Raw genomic sequence first — 20,284 nt, forward strand, 5'->3', positions numbered from 1 at the left:
ATTTCTGCCCTCAGTTTTTCTCAGCCAATCAAATCATCGCTGTGCGGTGATCAGCCAATCACAAGCCAATGTTTGTATGCACACAAACCCGGAAAGCTGGGCATTTTTTTTATTTGGTTAATAAGTTTAGCGATAAGGGGTAAGGTGACGCCCAAGATAGGGCCCTTGCCTCAAAGATTCCGTTTTCCTGGAAGGCAAAGCTGTCCCTTCATCTCTGTCACCTACAGTACCTGCTTTTGGCTGAGATAGTCCATGCCTCGCGCAACATCAGCTGCAAAATGAAGGAGCTGCTGTGAGGTGAGTGTGGAGGCCGTGCTGTTGGCGATGGCAAATGCTGGGTCGGTCTCCAGAACCCGACTCTTCCTCAGGAAGTCCAGCAAATTACCATGGGGAGCATATTCTATGGCCAAATACAGGTATCCTGAAAGGATAGAGTAATGGAGAGTGGAGGGTGAGGAGAGAGGAGGTTGAAGGATGGTAGAAGGAACAGTAATGGAGAGCGGAGGGTGAGGAGAGAGGAGGTTGAAGGACGGTAGAAGAGGTGAGAGAAGCAGAGAAGAGTGTGGAAGACAGGAGGATAGAGGAAAGAAGAGCGGAAATGAATAGGAACGGAGGAAACGAAAACAAATGGCAAAACAATTGAAATTAATCTCAATGCAATACAAACAACATTGGAAAACAGTATTGTGCGCGCGCACGCACACGCACACGCACACACGCGCGCGCGCACACGCACACGCACACGCACACACACACACACACACACACACACACACACACACACACACACACACACACACCCGCACGCACACACACACACACACACACACCTCTGTGCTCGCAGGCCCCCAGCAGGTTGATGATGTTGGGATGTTGTCCTAGTTTGCACAGCACCTCCAGCTCTCCTGCAAAGTCCCGGTGGTCGTCCTTAGAAGCGTACTCTAAGGGAGACACGATGATAAATGACTAATGAGCAAAGTAGAAGATTATATGGAAATGCAATTTATAATGAATAATATTACAACCCCTATCACACAGGAAATTGTATTTACAAAACTAATAGGCCTAATAAAAAGATCATCTTAACCCATTTAGGCCTGACCTCGAAATTAAAAAAAAATCTTCTAAATCCTCCAGTTTTCTGAAAAAAATATTTTCACAATTTTTCAAAAATAGCAGACCTACAGTACAAGCTCGTAGCGCGCCACTCGGTGGCGCGCTACGAGCTTGTAGATCTGCTATTTTTCAATAGCTAAATTATAACATAATGTTTAAAACACCAAAAGGGGTTCCCGCCCAAAAATGGGTTAAATACGAAAATAGACGTAATATTAATTAATAGGCCAACTAGTGATGGACATGAAAACGTGCATATTTCTGTATTCTTGGTTATCTCATGCTACAATCTGCTGTTGATTTTATTTTTGTTGAACAAAGCTCTATATGCAGTTTTGTTTTGTAAGTAAGAAAGTTACTCTTCAAATAGGGTAGGCATAATAAAGCCTCGGCTTCAGCCTACACCTTTTTTTGAGTGGTGTAAACCACTCCTACAACTGGCTTTTGTGTGCAGAAAAAAATGAGCATGGTTGCTATGTTCAAAATAATTTCTGACGTAATTAAATCACACCCTGGATGACCGTAGCAACCACGGTCATTTTTTCTGCACAAAAAAAGCCAGTTGTGAAATCACATCCGGGTGTGATTTAATTACGTCAGATCAGAGCTGATCAGGCTATATAAAACCTTACACCACTCAGTTCACACGGGTGTGATTTTCTTACATACACCTTATGTATAAAGCAATGGCTGTGAATGAGGACAGTTTTTTTTTAAGTGATGCAGAGTGTCATGAATGGTGGACTCATCTTCTCATCTTCAAAGTGTCCTTTCACAACAATTTGGAGCCCTTGCAGCCTCTCACCCTCAGCACACAGCTGACGTCACTAAAGTCAATGAGGGTTCAGGGCTCAGGGCTTGAGGGAGGCAATTGGGATTGGGCCTGAGACAACATGTAGTCCAGGAAGTAAGTGGGCTCACTGCTAAAATCTAAAATATCTAAAAGCACATATTACACACATAAAGACCCCCAGGAAAGTGTTCTAAATCTTCTAAACGTCATTAACATATATGTTTTTGCAAAAAGGGTGAAGTTTCCCTTTAAAGCGACATTGGTTCTTTTTGCCTTGATAACCTATAGGCCTAATCTATGTATCATCAATCAATCATTTATAATGTATTTACTGCTAAGCTATGAACTGACGTTACTTAATTAATTGTTGTCTACCTTTCATGCGTTTTATAGCCGCGTCCATCCTGAGCCCATCCTTCTTAATGCGAGCTTTCAGGACCTGGCCAAAGTTCCCTTCCCCAATAATGTCCTGGAACTTGATGTCGCTCCACTCTAGCGTGGGGTAGGCCAGGGCGGGCTCCGGGACTTTGTTGGGCTTCTTGTTAGGCAGGTTCATGGTGCTGGAGCTGAACTGGACCACCGGTTCATCTCTCTGTATAGGGTACATTTCATTTAAAACAATTACATTTACTTTAGTTTAAAACTGGTGAAATTTACAACATTTTCTAAACAATTACTACAACATTTAGTTAGTTAGTTAGTTAGTTAGTTAGTTTCTGCGAGAGTGAGGTCTAGCCAACACCAACATGGGATTCCTGGATCGCTGCCCTACACAGTTTCCTATCCAACATCAGGTTCTTGAGCTCTGCAGTGTTGTCAGCCAAGCTGTGTTGTCAGCCAAGCCAAGCCAAGCATGGCCTAGAGTTTATAGGCCATGGGATGCATCCACCATGACACCCCTACGGCCCTCTAGGCCATGGGATGAGTACGAGTAAGTAAGAGTAAGTAAGTAGAAGTAAGTACCCATTCTGGACGGGAACCCCTTTTGGTGTTTTAACCAAGCATTATGTTATACTTTAGCTATTGAAAAATAGCAGATCTACAAGCTCATAGCGTGCCACCGAGTGGCGCGCTACGAGCTTGTAGGTCTGCTATTTTTGAAAAATCGTGAAAATGCGGCACAAAGCTTTGAATATATATTTTTTCGGAAGACTTTTTTTTATTTCGACGTCAGGCCTAAACACCAACTCACCACTATGTTCTGAAAGGCCTGCACCATTCGTCTCTGGAAGGTGGCTCTCTTCAGCTGCAGAACGATGCAGAACGCCAACAGGATTGTAACGCAGGTCATCCCTGCTGAGCCCAGGATGGCAAAGACCAACATGTTTCCTTCCCCAGCGAGAGCACCGGACAGACCTGGAGAAACACACAGAGAGCTCACTGACCTGACCGCTGACCACACGGTCACATGGTATGGCCACTCTTACACTTCTACAGCATACTGTACAGTGAATGAATGTACAGAACACTTTCATCTTCTTTGCTCATCAAGAGGAAGCTGCATTGTTCATTGTTGTGCATGTTATAAGTGGAATTTGTGATTGTTTCGATTTGTTATCATTTCGTATTGCACGCACGCACGCACGCACGCACGCACGCACGCACGCACGCACGCACGCAGAGAAAGAAAGAACAGTACAGAAACAAGGACAGTACAGAAAATAGGGATAAATAAAATGTAATAGAAGTCTGAGGTGGAAATTGAACCCAAACATGTTGCAGTTATGTAGTCAAGACCCAAGAGTATTGACCCAAACCCAAATGTGTGTGGATTGGGTTGTTTAGTGGCAGGATAACATTTCCATCCGTATACCCATAGAAAACAAGCAACATTAGAAAAAAAAGAGCACGTACAGGGTATAGTCATTATTAAAAGGGCAAACGGATGGAGTGGGTGGGTGGAGTGGGTGGGCAGATCTTACGGCTGTTCTCCTGTGTAGTGAGCGTCTTTATGTTGATGTGAGGCCTCTCCACGCTCTCTCCCATGTTGTTCTCGCTCCACATCTCCACCAGGTAGGACGTGTCAGCCTTCAGTCCCCTCAGCTGGAAGTGACTGGGCTGATAATGGACCTGATCAGGCTGACCTGACTGGAGCTGCGACATCACGATCACATTACACATCACATCAGATTACATGAAACACAATAGTTTCTTTTTGGTGTTTTAAGCATTATGTTATACTTTATCTATTGAAAAATAGCAGATCATAGCGCGGCACTCGGTGCCGCGCTATGAGCTTGTAGATCTGCTAGAGCTTGTATGTAGGTCTGCTATGTTTCGAAAAATCGTGAAAATGCGGCACAAATCATTGAATATATATTCTTTCAGAGTGAATGTTTTTAACTCAAATATTAGCTTCTGGGGGGTCCTTGGAACAACATACAACAACATATTTTCAGATGGGGGTCGGCGGCCAATTACACATAATTCTGGGGGTCCTTGACATGAAATATTGAACACCACTGACATAGAAACTGTCAGGATTTAGAAGACATTTTTTTAATTTTGACGTCAGGTCTAAATGAGTTAATAGTTCGGTTAGTTAATTTAGTATGGATTTGGTTTCATTCGAGTAATTTAATTAATTAATTTAATTCAAATGTCTAAATATCATTTTTCGGGTTTAAATGCTGCAGCAGATAATGTTATTCACGTTAACAACGTGACCTTGAGCAAGACACTGAAGCTGTACCTCGTCAGTCACTGTCAGCTACAAATTAATAATCTTTCACAATCTAATACCTACATTTAGCACAGACTATTTACTTTTTTTAATATCTGCTAAACAAGTAATTGGTTAGTAATTTGTTATTTAATTTGCAAAGTTTCAATTGCAAAGAAAAATAGAATATCCTATATAAAAAAAGTATATTTGCATTTAATCAAGCTCCAATAAATCTCAGACTAAACATAACGCATACTGTATATGTATAGACGTAGCCGTATAGGGGGCATTAAAGTAGCATGGAGTGTTTAGAATATGAATATGAAAGATGAATATGAGATTATTACCTGGTATTCTTCTTGGACAGTGATTTCTGCTACCTGGCGGAAGTCAGGCACAGCTGTGTCCTGGAAGCGAATCAGAACCTACAGTACACACCCAGACATAAATATTTATGGATCAATACATACACAGTCAAAAATAAATATATATGGATCAATACATACACACCCAGACATAAATATTTATGGATCAATACATACACACCCAGACATAAATATATATGGATCAATACATACACAGTCAAACATAAATATATATGGATCAATACATACACACCCAGACATAAATATTTATGGATCAATACATACACACCCAGACATAAATATATATGGATCAATACATACACAGTCAAACATAAATATATATGGATCAATACATACACAGTCAAACATAAATATACATGGGTCAATACATACACATTCAAACATAAATATATATGGATCAATACATACACATTCAAACATAAATATACATGGATCAATACATACACAGTCAAACATAAATATATGAATACAGTACACACCCAAACATATGAATCAATACATCATACACTACACACCCAAACATAAATATATGACTCAATACATAGAATACACTAAACACCCAAACATAAATATATGACTCAATACATAGAATACACTAAACACCCAAACATAAATATATGACTCAATACATAGAATACACTAAACACCCAAACATAAATATATGACTCAATACATAGAATACACTAAACACCCAAACATAAATATATGACTCAATACATAGAATACACTAAACACCCAAACATAAATATATGACTCAATACATAGAATACACTAAACACCCAAACATAAATATATGACTCAATATTACCCCATTTAGACCTGAGGCCGATTCTAAAAAATGCTTTTTAAATCCATCTAAAGGATAAAATATATATATATATTTTTTAAACTTCAAAGATGACAAAAACAGTCATTACGATGGCATCAACGCCCACCAAAATACATTTTAGTCGACTAAATCAACTGTAGATTTAGTCGACTAAAATCTTGTGATATTTAGTCGACTAAAACTAGACTAACACTAAAACATTCCAGGTGACTAAAATGTGACTGAAACTAAATGAAAAGCATTGAAGAGATAGACTATGACTAAAACTAAAATCTAAATTTGCTGCCAAAAACAACACTGACACCCAAACACAGTAATATACCTTATTAATGGAGTGTCCCTCAGGTAACATCCAGGTAATAATGGACGACGTGTCACTGATGTTACAGCTCATGATGTTCGAGGGAGGGCGAGGCAACACTGGAGACATATAGACACACACACACAATGTATTACTATATAGTTACTGTACTGTACTGTACTGTACTGTACTGTACTGTACTGTACTGTACTGTACTGTACTGCAGGGGTTCTCAACCTTTTTGGCCGGGGACCCCCGGAAAGGCTTTGGCAACGTCTCGGGACCCCCGCCCCGCCCCCTCCCGACCCCCAATATAAATTGACTGCTACAATAACCTTAAACCATTTTGGGCGGGAACCCCTTTTGGTGTTTTAAGCATTGTTATAATTTAGCTATAGAAAAATAGCAGATCTACAAGTTCATAGTGCGCCACCGAGTGGCGCGCTACGAGCTTGTAGGTCTGCTATTTTTGAAAAATCGTGAAAATAAAATTTAATATATATATATTTTTTTTAAATAATTTGGGGACCCCCTAAAATAATTTGGTTTGATTCTCAACTCGTTCAATTTCGAGGACCGCCAGTTTTACATGCATTTAGGCTACGGACCCCCCATTTAATGGCATTTCTATCTCTGACCCCCAATTTATATTGTAAAATCAAAGTAAATTTAACTGAGAGAGATGTACATGAGTGTACATTCGTACACTCTCTGAGTTACAGACCCATAAGGGTCCATTTGGTTCCTATAACTATCATTTAGCTGGGGACCCCCTGGAACTCCGTCAAGGACCCCTGGGGTCCCCGGACCCCACTTTGGGAACCACTGCTCTAGTCCTGATCATGTAAGTTGTTGTAAAGTGACTGCACACGATTATTAACAACAAAATAACCAATGAATGTGTACATACTGTAGACTGTATATACCGTACATACTGTAGGCTATATGATGCTATCCGTAGATCTATATGTGGTTCCAATGTTTCATGTCAAGGACCCCCAAATTGACACTAATTAGCCCCACGGACCCCCATTTGAAAAGATTACAGTCCAATAAGGGTCCATTTGATTCCAAACTATCATTTAGCTGCGGTGACCCCCCGGAACTCCCTCAAGGACCCCTGGGGGTCCGCGGACCCCACTTTGGGAACCACTGGCTTACTGTACTGTATCTACTAGGGGTGTAACGATGCATTTTAACAGCGATACGATACGTATCACGATACATGGTTGACGATACGATACATGGACGATATTGGTTCATTATGGTGATACGATACGATACGATTCAATGATTTGAAATCGATACAGTAACTATTTAAAATACATTGACATTATTTTATTTTATTCATTTTTTTATCCCACAATTTTGTAACCCATTTTTCACCCCTGTGTCAATTATTTAATGTGATCCTGGGCTCTACACACCCTCCGCCAACCTAGTCCCCATATATGGGGGACATGGGGAGAGCAACGGACTTGAACTCATATGCTTCCTCCATGCCTGAGTGTCCAAGTTGCTCCTTTACACCTGACAGGGGGGAGTTATTTTAAACTAAGTAATTAATCCCCTCTTTTTCTTTTATCTTCTAAAAATTGCTAAATACCACACACAAAAATGTAGTATTGATACAATCGATTATTTGCATAGCAAAACGATTCGATACATAATCAATGTTGCTGTTTTCAATTCAATATACTTCAATTCATGAAATTAAAATCGATTTTTCAATGCAGTTACTATATCGTTACACCCCTAGTATCTACCATCTATTCTCTGAACAAAACCACTGGGGGGAGAGAAACAGCTGAAACTAATTACCGTTACTGAGTGTCCAAGCGGTGACTGGACGGCTGTCTTGACCGACAGCTTTGGTGACGGTCCTCACCCTGCACTCATATCTGTGTCTGGGCAGCAGGCCGTTGACCTCCAGGCCGGTGGAGTTAGCCGGTAAATGCTCAGTGTGGACACGGTTAGGATCCGAACTCTGAAATAAGTCAGTTAGTCGACATCCATAAGTCAATATAGTGACTAATAATTTATTCATCCATGAATTTGCAGACAAGACAGACAAAAACAGAAACATAGAAATGTGTTGTTGTTCCACAGTGGAAACAATAACAATCACACGTGTGTGGAACCAATAAAATCAGTGCTAATTTATCCATTTGTATCCAATTTTTGAGTTAAATTAACACTTTGTAACACTTTTAGTTACACCATCACTAAACACGGGTATATTTTACCCAATATAAAATATTCCATAAAAAAATATTTCTCATCAAGATATATTGAAGTACAGAAATACATGGCAACTTGAGGTACTCTTCTTTAATATTTCATCATGATTTTCACACAAAAAAAAATCATTGGGGGGCCCTATCATGGGGGTTCAAAATCGGTGAAAAACGTACATATTATTTTTAAAATATTCCTAAAAAAAGAGAAATTAAGTTGGGAACTTCTCCTTTGGTCCACCCATTCCTAAGACATGTGAGATTGGTCCAGTGAAGAAAAATAAAAAAAAATATTTTATCACTAAACACGGGTGAAATTCACCCGAACACCTGCCTGTAGGAAAAACCAGAGATGTGGGCAGGGAAACAAACCTACCTTCTATGATGTCACTGAGCATCATGAAGGTACAGAAAGACCCGCCCACCTCAGACATCAGCAACATTATGATGTCACTGAGCATCATGAAGGTACTGAAAGACCCGCCCACCTCAGACATCAGCAACATTATGATGTCACTGAGCATCATGAAGGTACTGAAAGACCCTCCCACCTCAGACATCAGCAACATTATGATGTCACTGAGCATCATGAAGGTACTGAAAGACCCGCCCACCTCAGACATCAGCAACATTATGATGTCACTGAGCATCATGAAGGTACTGAAAGACCCACACAACTCAGACATCAGCAACATTATGAAAATTGCAATAATATAATCGTCCCGGGTGAAAATCCCCCATGTTTAGTGTTCTAGGGTTGGGATGTCCGTCTACACATCCTCTGTGAAGCCGTTACCTGTAGACAGGTGACCACGTAGTTCCACTGGTCCTTAAAGGAGCTCTGTTGGACCCCCACGGAGTCCCAGGAGAGACGGAGCGAAGTCTGGCTCACCGCAGCCAGACGGAGAGACGTGGGGAGCGGCAGGTCTGCAGCCATGTGGGATATATGGTGACAAGAGGGAGACTTTTGGTTAATTGCGTAGGCATCAGTGTTGTTTTTGGCAGCAAGTTTTGATTTTAGTTTTAGTCAAGGTCTTTTGAATAGTTTTCATTTAGTTTTAGTCACATTTTTAGTCACCTGGAATGTTTTAGTGTTAGTCTAGTTTTAGTCGACTAAATGTTATGAGATTTTAGTCGACTAAATTTGTGGTTGATTTAGTCGACTGATTTAGTCGACGCGTTGTGAGCTTGTAGATCTGCTATTTTCAGCATGCAACCAAGTGTAAAATGACTTATACTTGATCGCACAGTGTGGATCGAGAATCACCACTCAGTGAAGGCTGGTCAAAAAAGCGTGTGTGTGTGTGTGTGTGTGTGTGTGTGTGTGTGTGTGTGTGTGTGTGTGTGTGTGTGTGTGTGTGTGTGTGTGTGTGTGTGTGTGTGTGTGTGTGTGTGTGTGTGTGTGTGTGTGTGTGTGTGTGTGCGCGCATGCAGGACAGACATACAAGGATGTGTGTACTGTATGTGTAAAAGTCACCTAGCATCATGGTGCTGAACGCTGCCTCTGGCCCGGGGTAGCCGGTCCCGCCGTTGCCATGCCGACTCAACTGTACGAACACCACGTACTGGCTGCTAGGGAGCAGCTTCTCTAATCGAACCAGCCGAGCAACCACTGAGAGAGAGATGTTGAAGCCCAAACCAGGAGAGACAAATACAGGAGACACACATGTGGTTACTAAGTAGTCTGCTGGAAGCCCCCATAGACCCCATATAAAGTGTGCTACGGTTAAATAAAATAGGCTTCGAAACCAGCCCCAGGAGAGGCAAAGAAATACAGAAATGTGGAATCAATGAAAGCAAAAGAATAAATGTTTGCAGTACTGGACATCAAGAAAATGTTTTTACACAATAGCAATGACAGCAAATTAACTTAATTTTTAAAACCTAAGATATGCACAGTGAAATCTGGAGTGTTCACAATAACAAAGGGTCCATTCGTACACTGTCGGAGTTACTGTAAATAAGCACATTGAATTTTTACTGTATGGTTTCCGTACCTTCAACAGAGTGCCACACTGAAGTGTTGACTTGTTTGTAGAAGACTTTGACAGACTTCAAAGGTCCGTCACCCAGAAACTGGTCCACGTTGACCCAGACAGACAAGTGGTACGGTCCGCTAGCATTCAGGACTGGCGGATACTGGGGGGTGGGGGGTTCTGCGAGAGGAAGAGATAAATGGTAAATGGTGCATTTATATAGCACGCTTTACATAGATTGTGCATTACATTCACCCATTCACACACACATTCATACACCGATGGCGGCAGAAACCATGTAAGGTACCAACCAGCACATCAGGAACAATTTGGGGTTCAGTGTCTTGCTCAAGGACACTTCGACACTAACTCTGGGGGAGCCCGGGTTCGAACTGGTGGCGACCTTGCAGTCACCATCTGGAAACTCTACCCCTGAGCCACCGCCGTCCCAAAGAGATGGAGTGGGATATAGCGAAAGAGAAGAGGAGAGAGAATGAGGGAGGATTGTTGACAGAGATAAATAAAGAGAAGAGAAGAGATCCCAAAACAGATGTCCACTTAATGTTTAACAAGGTTCAAATATTGACCCCTTCACACAGCAGGGAGGACAGTTAAAAGGTGGGAGAGTTACTCCCACTTTTTAACTGTCCTCCCTGCGGTGTGAAGGATGCCCAGTTCTGGTATTCTGGCATATATTTTGGCATAATATCGTCAGGCGCCAGTAGAACAGAAGACAGAAGTAATTTTCCCTTTCTTGACGTTTCATACTGAACTAGTATTTAACGAAGAATACATTGCATTGATGCACCTGGGACGTATCCTCAGTGATGTACCCTGAGGTCAACGGGGTTTCGGGTCTACCAACATCATACTCCTCACTCAGGGCGACGACCTAGCCGGGGTTGATCAAATCCCGACTTACGTCCCAGTAGCTACCCTCGATCAGTCCATCAGGGAATGAGCAAGGCCACACAATCCGTTGCTCCGGAACTACTCTGCCGGGACTGGGAGAACCAGATTCTGGCACGTGGAAGGACTAGGCTCTGTGGGTTGACTCCTGCCCCTCCTACATCTCACCAGGTCCACTCCTGTAGCCTGGCTAATAAGCCTGGCTTATTAGCCAGGCTACCACTCCTGCTCTCACCATATATTTCACTTTATTTTTTGAGTGGTGTAAACCACTCCTACAACTGGCTTTGTTAGTGCAGAAAAAATGAGCATGGTTGCTATGTTCACCCTGTTCACCCGGGTGTGATTTCATTACGTCAGACATGATTTCATTACGTCAGACAGGCTATATAAGACCTTACACCACTCAGTTCACACGGGTGGTTTTATTCATAATGGAAGTAAAAGGGGCTCTGATCAGGCGGAAGTATTGCTCAATTTTGAAGTCATAGACATGACTCAGTACAGATCAATGAGATCAGTACATTGGACCTATACTGTTCCATGTGTATCCTCTTGAGAGTGAGACCCACAATTTCACTCTATTTTCAATCCAACTACGATATGAAATTATTCTTCAGTGACAGTACATGACATCTCATGGTGTTTAAATTGTAATACCCTGGCTGTCCATGTCTGCCACTATACCTACAATTGAATGCCACAGATGAATAACAGTCTAAGTCCACACTATTGATCCATAATGTATAAATGATAGATAAGGGTTCAGGACAACGAGGCCTTTTCGTGGAGGGGTCAGAATGAAATTTGGACTTAGACTGTTTTTCGTCTGTGGTACTTTATTGTGTTCACTACCCTTTTTCCACTATCTGGAGGATTAGAGATTCTGGGCATAATGTTATTGTCTCTGTGCAAACTGGCTGAGCCACCAGTACAGTACAGTACAGTACAGTACAGTACAGTACAGTACAGTACAGTACAGTACAGTACAGTACAGTACAGTACAGTACAGTACAGTACAGTACAGTACAGTACAGGTCACTGTATGAACATGCACATTACCTTTGACGGTGATGGTAAACTCTCTCTCCACCTCTCCCGCCTGGGTGCGGACCTGACAGATCCAGCGTCCGCTGTCCCTAATGGTAATCTTTTCCACTCTGAAAATAGACGTGGTCTGGTCACCAATAGTACTCATTGTGTCAAACGCCTGTATGGAAATGACAGAAAAAAGGACAATCAAATAACGTTTATTGTACCAAGCACTAAGGAGGCATACAACTACTGTACTTCCCTCCATCTTTCTGTCTGTCTGGGGGGCGTGTGAAATGATGTGGACTTTAATTGTAACCCCTTTTGGTGTTTTAAAGCATTATGTTATACTTTAGCTATTGAAAAATAGCAGATCTACAAGCTCATAGCGCGCCACCGAGTGGCGCGCTACGAGCTTGTAGGTCTGCTATTTCTTTTAAATCGTGAAAATGTGGCGCAAATTTGGAATATATATATTTTCAGAGCGAACGTTTTTAACTTCTGAGGGGTCCCTGGAACTACATATTTTCAGATGGGGGTCGGAGGCCAATTACATATAATTTTTGGGGTCGTTGATATGAAATATTGAGCACCACTGATACAGAAACATAGGTATTTCAGAAAACTGAAAACTGTTTTGAAGACATTTTTTTAATTTTGACGTCAGGCCAAAATGAGTTAAACTCCACATCAATGTTTTGATTGTGCACATGTATGAAAACGCAACCAGAGTGACAGCCTGTATTGAGACAAATCTTTGGACAGTGAACTCATCGTTGTCATGTTGTCACCACTAAGACAAAGATAACGTCACAATGTTAATAGCCTGGTGTACTGTAGTTATACATGGAGCTGTGTCCGCCGCGTGGACTAGAATGATATTGAAGAATTCCAAATATGATAAGTATTCTCTGTGGCAGCCCTGGACTTGATCACAGCAGCCACTTTGAGAACCACTGAAATTGAAGGTTAACATCAGCCTGATGAAGACCTACAGTATAAGTTCGAAATGTTGCACCATTGATACAATTGTTTGGGAGCTTCAAACCAGTGTGTGGATGTTTTAATCTTCCGCCCAATGTACTGTATGTGACACACATACCTAGAACGTTCATATAGACAAAACCAGCACCAGCAATTGTCCTCATTGACAGTAATGATTTTTTAGTAGTGATGCACCGAATATTCGGCCGCAGAAAATATTCAGCAGAAAATGGCAAAAAAAATACATACACCGAATAGTGTATGCAATTAATGCATTCAAAAGAGCTGAATAAATGTTTTATGGACCCATACTAGTGATTATTATTTAAGTTAAGTTTTGCCATAACCATTTATTTTGCCATAAATCAGGTAGCTTTAAGGTACGGCCATGACAGTAATGGTATAGGAAAAAAGATATATAATATTAATCATATTCGGATATTCGGTATTCGGCCAACTGTCTCCTACTGTATATTCGGTTTCGGCCAAGAATTCCCCTTTCGGTGCATCCCTAAAAATGTTGATGCCTGGTGGATAATCTATATACACACACCAGCAGAGCCATATAATGAGAGCGTCATTGAGTCTATGAGCGTTTGTCGCTATTTCGATGCAGTTTTCTGCCCCTCTCATTGACGCAACTCTCCAATAGAAGGCTCTGACGCACATTGACTACACACACCATCTTGTATAAAGATCATGTAATTTACTTGCCAAGGGCCGACATCTGCCTCGACCGGCGCGGTCGAGGCAGATGTCGGCAGATGTCGGCAGATGTCGTTTCTTCCTAAGGGGGAGTTGTTTGTTACCATTGTCGCAAAATTGCAGCTTGCTCAGGATGAGATCTCTTTACATCAGGGCCGGATCTACCATATGGGCACTTTGGGCACGTAAAAAAAAAGCTCCACAGAACATTTACCTGCTAATCCGAATGAAATAAATGGTGTCTAAAAAGATTAGTGTTTTATTGTTGGTGAGAAGGGCAGCTGAAAAGGGCAATTGTGTGTAAAGTAGCAACAATGCGCTAAATTGGGTCACTCTGGGGGGGTAGGCAACCGGAAATAGGCCAATATAACGGCATAAAACTGCCCCAAAACGGCTCCAAAACAGCAAAAATGTTGCACGCGTGTGAAGGGGGGCCCTTCGAGCTTCTGTGCCCAGGGGCCCTCAGAGGTGTTAATCCGGCCCTGGTGTGTGTGTGTGTGTGTGTGTGGTATTGAGTCGGTCGGACCCACGGTTCTCCAGAACCACCACAAAAGGCTCTGCTCCGGCTCTGCCAGTGGGCCTAATCCGCCTAAATCCCCTCACCTGCGCAATTTCCAGCCTCAACCCCACACCTGACAATTGATTACTTAACCAGTCCACTTTTCACAGTCAGTCAGTTTGCCCTCTTCAGACACAGGCAGACTGGCAGATACAACAGAGATCTCCATGTGGGACACAGACAGACAGTTAAAACGGGTGCTATGACAAGTACACAACAGGTATTATTAGGTTCCAAAGTTGCATCGTTCTCAAGTAGGCCGGTGGCCGGCCGACGGGCACGTACAGGTCTAGTTGATTAAATTACAAACTATGTTTGTGAATAATCACTGGCCAATTGTCAGTCCAGGCTATGGAATACTGCGCGCTTCCCCAAGGCTATGGACTGTAACTAACCAATCGGGTGCAAGCTGGACGTCCATCTGTTGTATGGGATCTACATTACACCAGTGGTTCCCAAAGTGGGGTCCGGGGACCCCTAGGGGTCCTTGACGCCGTTCCAGGGGGACAAATGGACCCTAATGGGTCAATTTGGTTCCATTTGTACACTCTCAGAGTTAAATTTACTTTGATTTTACAATATAAATTGGGGGTCCCAGAGATACTGTAGAAATGCCATTAAATGGGCGTCTGTAGCCTAAATGCATGTAAAACTGGCGGTCCTTGAAGTTAAACGGGTTGAGAATCACTGCTAGAGCCGTAAAAATCTTCTCTTATGGGGGGTCCCTGGCATATCCTTTCTAATGGGGGTCCGTGGGATCATTAGTGTCCATTTGGGGGTCCTTGACGTGAAAAGGTTTGGGAATCACTGCATTACACTAATACGGTGTGACCATGTTCAGATGCGCCATCGTGATAGCTCAGACTATTTGTTTTTTGTTTGTTTTTTACTAGTTTTACTTAAAGGAGCATTCAGTGATTTGGGTGATTTGGAAAAAACCCCGGTCCGCCCCGGTAGCAAGATGTGCACATGCACACGCTCTACAGTGGGGGGACACGCGACAGGCCAACAGCACGCACAAAGGCCCGCCTCTGCTCAATCATGATTGGCGGAAGGCCCCTCTCATCCTGATTGGATGAAGACTTGGCCACCTAGCCAAAAACGAAACCTAAGGTTTTTTGACCCCAGGGGTTAACTGGGGACAGAGAGGAACTCCTTATATGGTCAGCACACTCTATAGTAGGGAGGATTATCACAACAAAACAAAAAAAGAAGTGATATTTTAATTAAGCGAAATCACTGAATATACCTTTAATTTCCAGCACGACACGTTCTGAGCTTGTAGATCTGCTATCTGCATACAGCTAGAGTATAAACCAGGCATTTCAATGGCATCACGGCCGCTCGCTCAAAATACATGTTAGTCGACTAAATCAACTGAAGATTTAGTCGACTAAAATGTTGGTAATTTCTAATTTAGTCGACTAAAAGTAAAACATAGGTCCGAAATAGGTTGGGATCTAAAAGCGCCCTCGACCTGCTCTGTCCCGTATCCTGCTTGTAAAAGTCGAAACTACATCGATAAATAAAATGGACGAGATGTGGGCCAGGATTAAATTCCAACGCGATGTGATCGAGAGATTGCAATATCCTTTATTCATCTGAAACATGGCCAACTCTCCTGGTACCAGATCAAAGCGATAACTCTGCCGGTCACTTTCAATAATGAAAGATCCAAGTCTTTTTATGACGAATAAACAAGTTATTTTCCCACTGGGAATTTAAAATCCTCTCGTGTTCCTCCACGCCTGACCTGCTGGAACAATTTTATGCCTCCCATCTTACCTTCCTCGCAATAAAAGGATTACAGAGCAAAGCACGCAGATGCTGCTCTTGTCTCGTGTCTTAGTATCTTCCTACAAAATATTTAGGAACATTTAGGACTATATATATATACTAATAGTCCAGAAATATTCTTCTCACTTAGTATTCTGAAATTCAACTCACATTATTAACATGTATTAATCACAATGTGTCCTGAATTCAATTTTATTAACTTGTCTCAAGACACTTTACATGTACTGACAGAGTACATGTAAAGCAGGGCCGGATTAACACCTCTGAGGGCCCCTGGGCACAGAAGCTCGAAGGGCCCCCCTTCACACGCGTGCAACATTTTTGCTGTTTTGGAGCCGTTTTGGGGCAGTTTTATGCCGTTATATTGGCCTATTTCCGGTTGCCTACCCCCCCAGAGTGACCCAATTTAGCGCATTGTTGCTACTTTACACACAATTGCCCTTTTCAGCTGCCCTTCTCACCAACAATAAAACACTAATCTTTTTAGACACCATTTATTTCATTCGGATTAGCAGGTAAATGTTCTGTGGAGCTTTTTTTTTACGTGCCCAAATGGTAGATCCGGCCCTGACACACACACACACACACACACACACACACACACACACACACACACACACACACACACACACACACACACACACACACACACACACACACACACACACACACACACACACACACACACACACACACACACACACACACACACACACACACACACACACACACACACACACACACACACAGAGAGAGAGACGTGGCGCATTTTAGTTAGATGTTGATGATGAGTGTTGTTAGTGGTCTACTAGTCTTACCTTTATAACAGTCTTGTCTTGTTTCAGCAGTATAATATCTCCATGCAGCGGAGCTGGTTGCCCAGAAGCTGAACAGTTCACAGTGAAAGCACTCTGGGAGCCAGCATTCAGCTCTGTGTCACGTAGATCACTCACGACTGATGGAGCTTTGTCTGAAACAGCACAAAAATCACATTGCATTCAACATACTGTAATGTATGATTGGACTATTATACTACGTGCACTGCTATTGTAATAATATGCAACCATCATTGTCTCCACCAGGCCGAAGGCATGGGGAGAGAGTGTGTTTTGCACTCCGTCCGTCCGTCCGTCCGTGTGTCCGTCCGTCCCGTTAACCCGGTCGATGCCAAATTTTGCACACACACTCCTGGATGCCAACGATGAACTTCTTTCCCAAAATTTCCAGAACAGCCTGTTATAGCGCCACTAGGAGGCCGACTTTTGAAAACACATTTTTTGATATTACTCCTCCAGATTCTGTCCAGAAATCCCGCAAATCGTTCCACACTATCTCTATAGTCATGTGTTCAAGATGGATCTGTCCGATATTTCATAGTCCATCCTAATTGGCTAACATTGGCTTTCAAAGTTTGCAGGATTGGCCCTTTTGAAACAAAAAGCCTCAAATCATGAACGCAGCATGCAATTTACGTGAAATCTTTCACAGACTTTCCTACTAGCTGTCTCTCCTTTGTAAGCACGTCTATTCAATGTCTTTCTCTCATTTTTATTTACCTTTTTATCATTGTTACTTGTAAAGCACGATGATGAAAAGCAACTAGTTATCATAATCAGTACCAGACTATAGTTATTGTCACACTTTATTATTCTTCTGGAGTAACCTACCTAACTTCCACTGTGATTGGCCGAGCTTTGCATGACGTTTGTAGTAGCTTATTGACTGTTGTTGGTTACGTAACCAATCTATGATTTACAATCGTTTATAAAGACATGAATTCCCTTGCAGGGGCAGAAGACCAAACTATTCAAGCGTCAAAGACATTTTCTAATTACTTTTCAAGAGAGTCAAGAGAGTCAAGGAGTCAAGGAAAATTGGACAGAGGTTGTAGCAAAAGCAATTATTCAAGCGTTACAGAATTACAATTACATTGTAATTGGCTGACAATATTAGTGGGAGGGGCCTATGTAAGCCACTGCGGCAACCACACTTTTCAAATTGCGAAATTGCGACAATTTATTCCTCAATTTCTGAATACAGAAGCATTTGGAAATTGTGGATCTTATGTACCCAATATGCGTGTGACATCATCATCAAACCAGGAAGTTATGCAGGAACGCCTACTGAGTGGCAAAAAACTACTTTCTGGCCTTGACAGCCCATACATCCACACAGAAAAGTCATATCTGATTGCATTAAACAACATTAAACAATGTTAAACTCACTTTGCCTGTTGCTTTGCCACTCGATTTGCCACTCGATTCACTTTAAGCATGCGCATACTCTCTATATGGTAGAGTATAGGCTATACCATTAGTGGGCAAGTTCCATAACTGCTTGCTTTTACACTAAGCGTTATGTTATACTTTAGCTATTGAAAAATAGCAGATCTACAAGCTCATAGCGCGCCACCGAGTGGCGCGCTACGAGCTTGTAGGTCTTCTATTTTTGAAAAATCGTGAAAGTGCGGCACAAATCTTTGAATATATATTCTTTATTTTTTTTTACGTCAGGCCTAAACTCCACATCAAGCTTTGGAATGCTCCATGATGAAATGTTAATTCAAGTTCAACCAGTTACAGAGCAGCCATCAAAAAGGACAATACATAGTATATGTGTGTCTGAGTTTTACCTTGTCTGTCACATTTAACTCCATGCCTTCCCGGGCAGATGCAGCCTTTGAATCGATCACATCTTCCCTTCTCCCCACAGTCACAGCTCAGCTTACAGCCGGCTCCGTAGAGGCCCTCTGGACATGCTACAAAAATATAGATCAGTTGTATCACAGATGGAACTGACATAATCAATCATTTGACATAACTTACTTTATTTCAGTGGTGGATAACGAAGTACATTTACTTAAAACATTTTGGGCGGGAACCCCTTTTGGTGTTAGCATTATGTTATGCTTTAGCTATTGAAAAATAGCAGATCTACAAGCTCATAGCGCGCCACCGAGTGGCGCGCTACGAGCTTGTAGGTCTGCTATTTTTGAAAAATCGAAGAACGACTGACATAGAAACATAGCTTTTTCAGAAAACTGTCAGGATTTAGAAGACAAATTTAGAATCTGATCTCAGGTCAAAATGGGTTAAGTACCGTACTTATAAGTACAATTTTGAGGTATTCGTATTTCACTTGAGTATTTCCAATTTCCAGTAGGCTACATTTACTTTTTACTCCACTACATTTCAGAGCCAAAATGTGTACTTTTACTCCACTACAATAATTTGAAAACTTTAGTTACTATAGTATAGTTACTTTGGAGATTTAAATTTTGATTAGAAAACATACATTAACCACTTCAGCCCTACATACATTTCGGCCACTTGAAAATAGCAGATCGACAAGCTCACAGCATCGGCTTAGCTTGTAGATCGGCTATCGAGTGCATTTTGAATACGGGACTTTTATTTGTAACGGAGTACTTAAGTAAAACATTTGAGTACTCTTTCCACCACTGCGTTCTTTATACTTTATGTCATACATAATAAATAATAATAATAAACTTTATTTATAAAGCGCTTTTCAAAACAGTTACAAAGTGCTTTCCAATGGCATATAAAAAGGCAATACATCAGTTAAGAGGCACTTACTGGAATAAAACAATAGCAATAAAGCATTACAGCATTACATAGAATAAATAAATAAACAATACAAATAAAACAATACCACACAGTGAAGACAATACTAATAAATCTAGGGGAAAGCCTGTGTGAATAGGTGGGTTTTTAACAGTGATTTAAAAAGAGCCACTGAGGTTGCGTCCCTCAGGTTCTGGGGTAGGGCGTTCCACAAGTATGGAGCCCTGGCTGCGAACGCCCGGTCACCCATGGTGACTAGTTTAGGTTTCATGGGAGTCAGGAGACTTTGGGCTCCATTTTCGTCACCGCTAAACCCCTTACCCCTAAACTTCTTTGCCTTTTTTTTTTACCAATTTGCAAAACATTTTTGAATAGTTAAAATGGCCAGTCTACAAGCTCACAACGTGTCAA

At 41.7% G+C, this 20,284-nt stretch overlaps 1 protein-coding gene across 2 annotated transcripts in view; it reads right to left on the reverse strand.

The window, feature by feature from the left end:
* Nucleotides 1-20,284, reverse strand: part of tek (TEK tyrosine kinase, endothelial) — a 51,447-nt gene that overhangs the window by 4,929 nt on the left and 26,234 nt on the right. For both annotated transcript variants that reach the window (XM_079496478.1, XM_079496479.1), the window contains 14 exons: nt 18,922-19,047; nt 17,108-17,259; nt 12,275-12,422; nt 10,325-10,483; nt 9,805-9,939; nt 9,124-9,254; nt 7,912-8,077; nt 6,112-6,209; nt 4,922-4,999; nt 3,832-4,003; nt 3,102-3,265; nt 2,285-2,501; nt 831-941; nt 231-421 (listed from right to left, as the gene is read on the reverse strand). In XM_079496478.1, the coding sequence (XP_079352604.1) occupies nt 231-421; nt 831-941; nt 2,285-2,501; nt 3,102-3,265; nt 3,832-4,003; nt 4,922-4,999; nt 6,112-6,209; nt 7,912-8,077; nt 9,124-9,254; nt 9,805-9,939; nt 10,325-10,483; nt 12,275-12,422; nt 17,108-17,259; nt 18,922-19,047 (2,048 nt within the window). The remainder of the gene's footprint in view (nt 1-230; nt 422-830; nt 942-2,284; nt 2,502-3,101; nt 3,266-3,831; nt 4,004-4,921; nt 5,000-6,111; nt 6,210-7,911; nt 8,078-9,123; nt 9,255-9,804; nt 9,940-10,324; nt 10,484-12,274; nt 12,423-17,107; nt 17,260-18,921; nt 19,048-20,284) is intronic.

The sequence above is a fragment of the Electrona antarctica genome (assembly GCF_951216825.1).
Source record: "Electrona antarctica genome assembly, chromosome: 3".
Lineage (NCBI taxonomy): Eukaryota > Metazoa > Chordata > Actinopteri > Myctophiformes > Myctophidae > Electrona > Electrona antarctica.